Source organism: Sinocyclocheilus anshuiensis, unplaced genomic scaffold (genome assembly GCF_001515605.1).
Source record: "Sinocyclocheilus anshuiensis isolate Anshui unplaced genomic scaffold, SAMN03320099.WGS_v1.1 scaffold1566, whole genome shotgun sequence".
In the NCBI taxonomy this organism is placed as follows: Eukaryota; Metazoa; Chordata; class Actinopteri; order Cypriniformes; family Cyprinidae; genus Sinocyclocheilus; species Sinocyclocheilus anshuiensis.
Window position 1 is genome coordinate 154,421 of NW_015546165.1, and position 11,724 is coordinate 166,144.

General features: G+C 43.0%; 1 protein-coding gene across 2 annotated transcripts in view; it reads left to right on the plus strand.

The window, feature by feature from the left end:
• The window catches only part of agbl5 (AGBL carboxypeptidase 5), a 27,079-nt gene that overhangs the window by 14,427 nt on the left and 928 nt on the right, over window positions 1-11,724 (plus strand). The window contains exons 7-14 of one of the 2 annotated variants that reach the window (XM_016503358.1): window positions 2,039-2,540; window positions 3,584-3,753; window positions 3,837-4,163; window positions 4,929-5,107; window positions 8,157-8,327; window positions 11,080-11,210; window positions 11,280-11,329; window positions 11,410-11,528. In XM_016503358.1, coding sequence (XP_016358844.1) covers window positions 2,039-2,540; window positions 3,584-3,753; window positions 3,837-4,163; window positions 4,929-5,107; window positions 8,157-8,327; window positions 11,080-11,210; window positions 11,280-11,329; window positions 11,410-11,528 — 1,649 coding nt within the window. Of the gene's footprint in view, window positions 1-2,038; window positions 2,541-3,583; window positions 3,754-3,836; window positions 4,164-4,925; window positions 5,108-8,156; window positions 8,328-11,079; window positions 11,211-11,279; window positions 11,330-11,409; window positions 11,529-11,724 lie in introns of both variants that reach the window. The other variant, XM_016503357.1, reaches the window with a different exon arrangement.

The window sequence follows — 11,724 nt, forward strand, 5'->3', positions numbered from 1 at the left end:
CCCGCCCCCGGAGGAGGGCTGGGTGGAGAATCTTTTGTTTAGTTTTTCCCCACCGTCGGCCTCACAGTCGATGGCAACCAAATTCTCGACAAAAGAATAGTTTTCTCTATCTCTGGGTCCCAAGAGGGCACGGAGAGTCGTGGACGGACCAACACCGGACCACACTCAGAGCGTCATCAAAGGCCCTACTCACGCACTCTCTGCCAAACCGTGGAACCAGGTAAGTGTTGCACCGCACACTCTGACCCCTCTTCGGTCCGCCCATGAGCCGCCTGAGTTGGGTCCCTGCGTTCCACTTCGCTGCCCAACTGCGGGTACGGTGGTGGTTCCGCTGGTCCTGCTTGCATGCCCGGCCCGTCTCGCTGGCTTCTGCGGACCATCAGCCTCGCCTATGCGATTCAGGTCGCCCGGCGTCCCCCCAAGTTCAGTGGCATCTGCTTCACGGCAGTGAAGGCGGCCGATGCTCCTGTCTTGCGTGCGGAGATCACAGTCCTACTGGCGAAGGACGCGATAGAGCCGGTCCCTCCAGCCGATATGAAGACGGGGTTTTACAGCTCCTACTTCATTGTGCCCAAGAAAGGCGGTGGGTTACGACCAATCTTGGATCTGTGTGTCTTGAACCGGGCTCTTCACTGGTTACCGTTCAAGATGTTGACGCAGAAACACATCTTCGGGTGCATCCGTCCCCGAGATTGGTTTGCAGCGATCGACCTGAAGGATGCCTACTTTCATGTGTCGATCCTTCCGCACCACAGACCATTTCTGCGGTTCACGTTCGAAGGAACGTCTCCCCCAGCAGGTAGTTGACACCATCACTTCGGCGAGAGCAGTGTCTACGAGACACCTGTTCGTCGAGTGGTGTTCTTCTCGCCGAGAAGACCCCCAGAGATGCCCGATCAGGGTTGTGCTTTCCTTTTTGCAGCAAGGGTTGGAGCGAAGGCTGTCTCCCTCCACCCTTAAAGTCTATGTCACTGCGATTGCTGCTAAACGTGACCCCGTGGAAGGGAATTCGGTAGGGAAGCATGACCTGGTCATCAGGCTCCTTAGGGGGGCAAGAAGGTTAAATCCTCCCCGGCCCCCCTCTATACCCTCTTGGGACCTGTCTCTAGTGCTCAAAGCACTACAGCAGGGCCCATTTGAGCCTTTGCAGTCAGTCGAGCTAAAGTTTCTTTCAATGAAAACTCTGCTTCTGCTTGCACTGGCCTTCATCAAGAGGGTAGGGGACCTGCACGCATTTTCGAAGATTCGTGCCTAGAGTTTGGGCTGGCTGACTCCCAGGTAATCCTGAGGCCCCGGCCCCGGCCCGGCTATGTGCCCAAGGTTCCTACTACCCCCTTCAGGGATCAGGTAGGGAACCTGCAAGCGCTGCCCTAGCTTTGCTCTGTCCCGTCCGAGCCTTGAGATGGTACGTAGACCGGATGCAAAGCTTTAGGACCTCAGACCAGCTCTTTGTCTGTTACGGAGGCCGGCAGAAGGGGAAGGCCGTCTCTAAGCAGAGGATGGCCCACTGGATTGTGGATGCCATCACCCTAGCTTTTCAGGCACAGGGTGTGCCCTGCCCACTCAGGTTGCGAGCTCACTCTACTAGAAGTGTTGCATCCTCCTGGGCGCTGGCTCGTGGTGCCTCGCTGACAGATATTTGTAGAGCTGCGGACTGGGCAACCCCCAACTTGTTCGCTAGATTCTATAGCCTTCGTGTGGAGCCGGTATCCTCCTGTGTTCTCACGTCAAACAATCATTGCATGCCAATGTGCATTGGCTCATTTAGTTTACACTCAAAGTGGATTGGTCTCTCTAAGCGAGATCCCAATTCGTCGGTCACCGACGTGTTGTCTCCGTTCCCTCCTTCAGGGATTGAGGGTTACATACGTAACCGAGACGTTAGTTTTTTACATTTTAATCAGTTTTAATTTAAATGTTATACATTTTAATAATTCATTTAAAATTTTTAAAATTTCACTTTTTTTTAACTTAATGAGTTCTTTGAATTGTTTTAAATGTAAGTTAGTTATGTGAATGTGTGTGTGTGTGTGTGTAGGACGGACTCGCGCGGCGTGAATCTGAACAGACAGTACGTGAACCCCAGTCCAGATCTGCATCCATCCATCTACGGCGCCAAATCTCTGCTGCTCTACCACCACATACACAATTGCCTCGGCAACAGCACACCCTCCGCCCTCAAAACCTCCAACCAATCAAACACCACGCCTCCTGTGGCCACGCCCACTGAACTAGAGCACTGTCTCAACCTGCGCAACGAGGCAGAGCGAGGGGAGGGGCCGACCCTTGACCTCTCCGAGATCCCCATGCAACTGGAGGAGAGCTGGGAGAAGGGCGGAGTTGAGAGGGAGGCGGGGCCCTGTGATGAGAACGAATCCACGCCGAGCAGAGGTGAAGCACTGGGTGTGACAAACCCCGCCCCCTCTGAGCAGATCTCGCCCCAGGAGAGCGGTGTGGCCTATTATATAGACCTGCACGGACACGCCTCCAAGAGAGGATGCTTCATGTACGGCAACAACCTGCCAGGCGAGAGTCAGCAGGTGTGTGTGTGTGTGTGTGTGTGTGTGTCTGCGTGTGTGTCTGTGTGTGTGTGTGTGTCTGTGTCTGTGTCTGTGTCTGTGAGTGTGTGTGTGTCTGTGTCTGTGTCTGTGTCTGTGAGTGTGTGTGTGTCTGTGTCTGTGTCTGTGTCTGTGAGTGTGTGTGTGTCTGTGTCTGTGTCTGTGTCTGTGAGTGTGTGTGTGTCTGTGTCTGTGTCTGTGTCTGTGAGTGTGTGTGTGTCTGTGTCTGTGTCTGTGTCTGTGAGTGTGTGTGTGTCTGTGTCTGTGTCTGTGTCTGTGAGTGTGTGTGTGTCTGTGTCTGTGTCTGTGTCTGTGAGTGTGTGTGTGTCTGTGTCTGTGTCTGTGTCTGTGAGTGTGTGTGTGTCTGTGTCTGTGTCTGTGTCTGTGAGTGTGTGTGTGTCTGTGTCTGTGTCTGTGTCTGTGAGTGTGTGTGTGTCTGTGTCTGTGTCTGTGTCTGTGAGTGTGTGTGTGTCTGTGTCTGTGTCTGTGTCTGTGAGTGTGTGTGTGTCTGTGTCTGTGTCTGTGTCTGTGAGTGTGTGTGTGTCTGTGTCTGTGTCTGTGTCTGTGAGTGTGTGTGTGTCTGTGTCTGTGTCTGTGTCTGTGAGTGTGTGTGTGTCTGTGTCTGTGTCTGTGTCTGTGAGTGTGTGTGTGTCTGTGTCTGTGTCTGTGTCTGTGTGTGTGTGTGTGTGTGTGAGTGAGTGAGTGTGTGTGTGTGTGTGTGTGTGTGTAACATCAGAGTGACAGTAGCAGTGTGATTTTGTTCAGTTGTCATTTCATCCTTTTTGCCATTTAACTTCATTTTTCTAGCCTCATGAAAAGACATTTATTAATTGTTAAACTATTAAATGTAATCATTTCAAGTGTTTTAAATTCATTCAGTTATTTTAAATGTTTCAAATGTAATTGTTATTTTAAATGTTACACATTGAGTCAGTTATTTGAAAAGGTAAACATTTAATGGTTATTTTAAATGATAAATGTTCAATCAGTTATTTTAAATGTTATTTAATTTCTCTGTTTTGCAGGTGGAGAACATGTTGTATCCGAAGCTGATCGCGTTAAACTGTGCTCACTTTGATTTCCTGGGCTGTAATTTCTCTGAGAAGAACATGTACACTCGCGACAAACGTGACGGTCAGTCGAAGGAGGGCAGCGGGCGCGTGGCCATTCACAAAGCCATCGGGCTGATCCACAGGTACTGACCCAGAAGCAGAAGCAGGCCAGTGTTAAACCGCTGTGAGGTGTGTGTGTGAACAAACGTGTGTTTTCTGTCTTCAGCTACACACTGGAGTGCAACTACAACACGGGCCGCTCGGTGAACAGCATCCCGCCCGCCTGTCACGATAACGGACGAGCCACGCCCCCTCCGCCGCCCGCTTTCCCGCCCAAATACACGCCGCAGGTGTACGAGCAGGTGGGGCGCGCGGTGGCCATCGCAGCTCTGGACATGGAGGAGTGTAACCCGTGGCCGCGGCTGGTTCTGTCCGAACACAGCAGCCTGGTGAACCTGCGCGCCTCCATCCTCAAACACGTGAGGAACAGCAAGGGCCTCGCCTCCAACAACCGCAGGAACCCCGCCAAAACCAGCAGCCCGCCCAAACCTGCGTGAGAACGCTTTCCTGCAGGATTACAGCCATCAGTTATCTGAAATATTGCACATTTAATCAGTTATTTTAAAGGGGTAACACATTAGTTTAGTTAACATGAACCAAGCATGAACAACACTTCTGCAGCATTTATTAATCTTAGTTCATGTTAATTCCAACATTTACTAATGCATTATTAAAATCAAAAGTTGTGCTTGTTAACATTAGTTAATGCACTGTGAGGTAACATGAACTAACAATGAACAACTGTATTTTCATTAACTAACATTAACAAAGATGAGTAAATACTGTAATAAATGTACTGTTCATTATTTGTTCATGTGAGTAAATACATTAGCTAATGGAACCTTATTGTAAAGTGTTCCCTTTAAATGTTTTAAATCGAATCTGTTATTTTAAATGTTTCCAATTTAACCAGTTATTTTAAATTTAAACATTGAATCTGTTATTTTAAATGTAATCAGTTATTTAAATTTTTTTACATCCAATCGGCTATTTTAAATGTTTAATCCTTATTTTCTTTTTTTTTAATGTTATACATTTAAATGTTTTTTTTCTGCAATTGAAGTGTGATTATTTATTTTTTTACTTTAATTAGTTGTTCTCATGTGAGCTCATTCAGTCTTGTGTTTATTGACACATTAATAACGTTTTTGTTCAGTTTTTTTTTCATCCCTTTGCAAATTTGTAATTTTCACCATATTTTTCCAGCCCTGTATTAATGCAGTGCTATCTTCCGCTGTGTTGTGTGTTTTCTCAGAAGTCTGAGCATGTCTGCCTCAGAAAACTCCCTGATCCGGATGCGCAGTAGCACTAATAATGCTCACGGGAGCCGGCAGACGTCTCCTCAGCTCAAGAGTTCTCCCAGCTTCACCTTCGGCTGCAGCACGTCTGGCCCCGCAGCACAGCGGCCCTCACACCGGAGCCTGGGGCCCGTCAGAGGTCAGAGCACAGAGACACACTGTTTATCCCTGTATGGGATATGGTGCATTCAGCTCATGTCAGATAGATCATATTTACGATGAATGCACATGAACACCTCCAAAAAGTTGTAATTACAAAGAGGGAAACTCTCTTTAAACCCTGCGTTTCTGTAGTTTTAGCTTTAGTTAATAATAACAACACTATTCCTAATAGATTGTGGGATATAAACTCTGAATTATGAGATCTAAACTGAATTATGAAATCTAAACTCTGAACTGTGGTCCGTGTACCTATGTATAATTTGTTTTTTAGTTTAATATTGAAATCTGAAAAATTGAAAAAAACGGCACATTTTTCGTTTTTCATTTGTTCAAACAAAACGAAAAATCAAGAATTCTGCTTCATTTTTCGTTTTTACGTTCAGGGACCAGGGACAGTAAACTACTTGAATATTCAATGCTGAATCCCTGACAATTCTCAAGCGACAGCTGAAAACTCATCTCTTTCGAAGCTACTTGACTTCATCATCATCATTATAAAAAAAAATAAGATAGATCATATTTACGATGAATGCACATGAACACCTCCAAAAAGTTGTAATTACAAAGAGGGAAACTCTCTTTAAACCCTGCGTTTCTGTAGTTTTAGCTTTAGTTAATAATAACAACACTATTCCTAATAGATTGTGGGATATAAACTCTGAATTATGAGATCTAAACTGAATTATGAAATCTAAACTCTGAACTGTGGTCCGTGTACCTATGTATAATTTGTTTTTTAGTTTAATATTGAAATCTGAAAAATTGAAAAAAACGGCACATTTTTCGTTTTTCATTTGTTCAAACAAAACGAAAAATCAAGAATTCGGCTTCATTTTTTGTTTTTACGTTCAGGAATAGAAAATGAATAAACAACTTGAATTTTCGATCTCTACCTGTGGGCGGGAGTGAAACGGCCCTCTTCCGCTGATTGGTCAACCAAACATTACAACATAATAATAGTCCTTAAAAAACATAATAAGAGTCCTCCGCTTCTACGGATTCTTGACATGTTTATTATTTCTACTACATTTGATCTCTTTCTCTTCATCAAACAGCCAGATTAACGAATGGCTTGACACAAACCGTACTGAGGCAGAGCGTAGACAGAGCTTTCTTTTGTGTAGATATAAATTCTGCAACCTGCCCATGAAATATTAGTTTATCTCATAAATATTTATTTACTTTGCACCTGCTCTCACAACTACCTACTAGCCTACATCTTTGGCACACCACCTTATCTATTATAGCTAACCACCTATTAAAATCTGTGTGGCAAGCTGCGCGATGCACGGCAGCACTGGGAGAATGTATTGTAGACAAGCACAGACCACCAGGGTGCGATTTGTGGGGGGCGGGGGGAAATATAATTCAGTCTCTGCTGAATAATCCTGAATTTATCCTGCTGGGATAAAAAAAAAAAAAAATTAATAGTGACAGTATAACATTAATACACAATGTTTTTACTCAAAACTCACTCTATTGTGGTCTAATGAAGACATTGTAAATAAACTGACGCATAAATGCATTATGAGACAGAACGCAGAACCGAACGCAGAACCGTCACCGTAATGTGGGAATTATGATCACGCAATATTGACTGATGGATCAGCTGAGAATCGTCTTTCTGCGAGTCACTAAGAAATGATGATTCTATTAAAGAAATATGAGGTAAACGTGTGAATACATGCGCACTTTATATATTACAATATGTGCGCACTTTTGGAGTAAAGCACTGATCAAAAAATATGGAGGCAAACGCGATTGAATATGTAGTGTCTCGTTAACTAAACCACAGTCACAGAACTGGTGTAGGCTATCATTCCTGAATGAATCAGAGTCCTTGAAAGACCCATTTTTATAGACAACAATTCAATTACCAATTATTATAGACAGCCACTTCATTTTATTCTTAAATGAATGAATGGAGCAATTTGAAGGAATAGATTAAATAAAAGGCTCCTTTATTAACACAATGAAATAGGCTACCGTCACGGCGGCGCCACATATATTGGCGATATTACTTTCATAATTCAAGTATCATTTCATTTTGTTCATATTTCTGTATTAAAAATGTTGTATAAAACATTAATCTCATTTCATTATATATTTGTAATTGCTATGTAAATACACATTCAGCCGTCTGATCAGCATTAAACTGTAAATGCATCTAAAAGCGTCTTCAGACGCAGGCTATATCTCTGAATAGTGTTGTAATTGGTAACAGCCTATTGTTATATTATTCTAATTTATTTGATGTAACAATTTAACATTAAAGATTACATACAAAAGAAAAAAAAAAGAAAATCAGTTGCCTTTTATGGGAAAGTTAATTTCTGCCACAGCTGACACTGGCTTATTGGTTGAAATGTTATTTCAGGGTTTGGATATGTTCTTGATAACTAAAACGAGTTCACCTTCAAAATATGACGTCAAATTCACATTTCACTAAAGTCAATCACTGAAACAAGCACTCCGAGGAACAAATAGTCCCATGTGCTCTGCCTCAGTACGGTTTGTGTCAAGCCATTCGTTAATCTGGCTGTTTGATGAAGAGAAAGAGATCAAATGTAGTAGAAATAAACATGATGTCAAGAATCCGTTAAAGCGGAGGACTCTTATTATGTTTTTTAAGGACTATTATTATGTTGTAATGTTTGGTTGACCAATCAGCGGAGAGGTTGAACAAATGAAAAACGAAAATGTGCCGTTTTTTTTTTCAATTTTGCTGATTTCAATATTAAATTAAAAAACTTATTATACGTGTAAACTGAATTATGAGATATAAACTCTGAACTGAGAGATATAAATTGAATTGAGATATATAAACTGAATTATGAGATATAAACTGAATTGCTAGATAAAGTCAGAATTGCGAGGTAAAAAGTCGCAATTACCTGTTTTAAATGTTTTTGTTCTGTGGCATCTACAAGCTTCATAAGTTGGCGTAGCTGCTTTGCGGTGTGTTTGCGTGCAGTAGCTCTGGTCTGGGTGTCGTCGTGTGTCTGACGCCGGTCTGTGTTTTGTAGAGTCTAAAGCACAGGAGAAGAGGCGTCCGCATCATCAGCACCAGCGGCTCTCCCTGCGGCAGCAGCCGGCCCCCACGCGCCCCCCTCTCTCGCCATCCTCCTCCTCCTCGTCTTCCTCCCCGTCCTCCTCGTCCTCAGGGGCCCCGGGCCCCTGCTCCATCAGTATGGCAGGTCTGTACTCGCTCCAGCCGCCCAGCCTGGCTCAGATCCTGCCCTCCCTGCAGGCCATGCCCCGCCCCAGCCTGCTCTCCAAACTGCCCCCCCTGCAGACCTACCTCAGCGACAGCAGGACGGCCCCGGGGCCCGCGCCGCAGTGACGGCCCCTCACTGCCTGTGTGTGTATGTGTGTGTGTGTGTGTGTGTGTGTGGAATTAAGTTTTCTTTTTATTCTTATTTTTTAAGTTGGATTCTACATCCTTTGATGTTTTTTCCCATGTAGCACCTGAAATGATTATTAGAGATGTTCATTTAAAAAAAAGGAGATTTTATTTATTCTGCTTAAATCTAGTGGTAATGAGGCCTTAGATTCTACGTCCATTGAATATGAGGTCAAACTGCACATGATTATGAGTGAATCTCATGAAAACACAGCATATTTCAACCCAAAATGATAATACAAATTTTGCATTTTTTGTTTTCTTGTTTTGCATGCATTTTGTTATTTTATGGCATTATTTTCATGACAAACAATTACTATTGAATGGTTTCATCACTAAAAAATATTATTTTTAAAATCATAATTTCCTTTTTTTTCACTAGTTATTTTGCATTAAGAAAATAAAACCTGATAGTTGCTTATTTTTTATGCTGGATTGTACACACTCTGATATTTCACCCTAAAATTATAATAACAAAATAGTTTTTAGTTTTGCATAATTCACTAGTTTTATTATTATGCATAAAGAAAATTAAACCTGTTTTTTAAAGAATTTTTTTGCATTATTTCCATGGCAATTAAACACATTTAAATCTAAAATTTTCATTACTAAAAACTTTAATTACTAGTTTTGTTATTTTGCATAAAGAGAATCAAACCTGATATAATCTTTTTTTTTTTTTTTTTGACATTATAATAACCATTAAACACATTTACCTCTAATTTTAATTACTGCAGTGCAACCAAACATTGTACTTTTGAGTAATGAGAATCGGGTGTCTTTGCATTACAGTAATGAGAAGATGGCCATGAAAATGTCACAACACGTTCTGCTTTTGGGTCGAAATATGATCATGATGAGAAAGCTGAAGAAATCGGACACTAGTAAGAATCTGACGACACTAATACGGATGTGACGTCACGTTTCAGACTCGCTGAAGGCGTTAAAGGCCATGAAAGATGATCACGCCGCACCTTTATTGGTTCTTGTGTTGAGAGTGAATATATATCATCAGGATGAAGCAGTGAATAATGTGTTGTAGGTCTGCAGCATCTGTGTGTGTGTGTGTGTGTGTGTGTGTGTGTGTGAGTGTGCATGTTTATGTGGTTTATGAGGACACAAATTTGTATAATAACATGGGTATGACATAGGTATTACAACGAGAAGGTGATTTATGAGGACATTTTCAGTGTCCCCATAATTCAAAAGGCTTATAAATAATTCAGAATGAGTTTTTTTGAAAATCTGAAATAGCACAAAGTTTCCTGTGAGGGGTAGGTTTAGGGGTAGGGTTGGTGTAGGGCAATAGAAAATACGGTTTGTACAGTATAAAAACCATTACGCCTATGGAGAGTCTCCATAAACCATAAAAACAAACCTGCGTGTGTGTGAGTGTGAGTGAGTGAGTGTGTGTCTCTCTCTGTGTCTGTGTCTGTGCCTGTGTGAGTGTGTTTTCTACTCTCTCCCACAGTTTGATTGGTTTTGTTTGTGAGCGCTGGATCTGATAGCCTTTATTCTGCTGGATCTGTCGCACTCACTGTGTATGCGGGTCAATCTCACTACAATGCGAGTCTTAATCATATTTCACATCAAAATCAAAAGAAAACCAATTAGAAATTAGATTTTGCCTAAATGTATATATTTTACATTTTTAGATCCATTGACCGTAAAGCACCTTTTCCTCTCAAACCTGTTTTTTTTTTCTGAAATGCAAAATAATTATATATTGTTTTCAAATTTAGTAAGACATATAATTCCTTAATACGTCACAATTTAAATGTTAAATATGCTGATTTTAATTTTAAAAAATCTGAATAGTAATGTTTTCTTTTTTTTTTTGGTAAAAAATCAAAGGTATATCTTAATGGCCCTAAAAATAGACTTCACTTTGTTTATGAACAAATATAATTTCTTCTTTCTTTCTGTATGTTTGGGGTGAAATATGAGATTTCTCTGTGAGATTCTCTCGTTCTAGTGTGCGTGGCATTGCAGATATAACATCACTGATGAGCGAAACGCAGCTGTTTGCACACGAAGCTGCTTTAATCCCAGAATTCCTTCAGCTGATGTCAAGCCTACAGATGTAAAGCACACCGGTACAGACGGCTCAAAACCAGCTTAGCAGAGCTGTGTGTGACGAGTGTAGCGTGTAGCAGACGCCGCGTGTGTGAATATAGCGCGATCTGGTGCTCGGTGTCGTGTGCTTCCTGTTCTCTCCACATCTCTTCGCTGTTTCACGGTGTGTTCATGCTGACGCTGTAGGTTTTCTCGTCCCGTCTGTCTCTCAATGTGTAACGGCAGCCAATCACGCGTGTCTCCTGTAAACCACATGATGCTGTGCTCATTAATAAATGTATCTTGTAAAACATGATAGACGCATCCGAACTGACTTTTCTCTAATAAACATCCTGTTTGAACTGCTTCTGTGACCTTTGACCTTTTTTTTACAATTCCACTGTCACCTGTCACATAGCTCCTTCCACTGTTACCACGGTTACCGTGGAACCTGTTTATAACTGGCTGTGTCTGTCTGTCTTGTTGCCTAGGCAACAGCTGCCCTGAGTTCCACCCAGCCGGACAGATTAAAGAGATTCAAAGGCACGGTGGGCGGGGCAAGTCCGGCAGAGGCCCCGCCCCCTCTCCTTCCCCCCAGCAGAGGACGGCGCTGCTGTCACAGGTAGGGAATCGGCACAGAAACACATGCAGACGCCTAATGGATGTGAGCAGCACTGGGCCTGTTTTTCAGGAGCCGCTGCAGGAATCTCTGGACATCCTGACGTCTGTCGAGTACAGCAGGTGAACGTCAGCATTTGAGACGCAGACACAGACGTGATGAAGCACAGTGAACTGGTTCTGAGTCTGTGAGTGTCTTTCAGATGTGAGCTGCAGCCTCGGCCCAGCCGGATCCCGGTGCGGAGAGAGCCTCCTCTGACCGAGACGCCCAGCCTGAGAGTGTGGAAACTCATCAAACCCGGCGTCGAGAAACACCCGGCGGGTCAGAGTCGCTCATTTAACCCTATAGAGCCTGGGTCATATCTGATGCACACATTCCAAGCCTCGGAATGATCAAAATGTGTTTTAATTTTAGTGTAATTGTAGAAACGGCCAGGCTTTGCAGTCAAATCTTGACTGATTTTGATCAAGTAAGCGTCAGAATAACTGCAGTAATATCTCCAGATGAACACCTACTG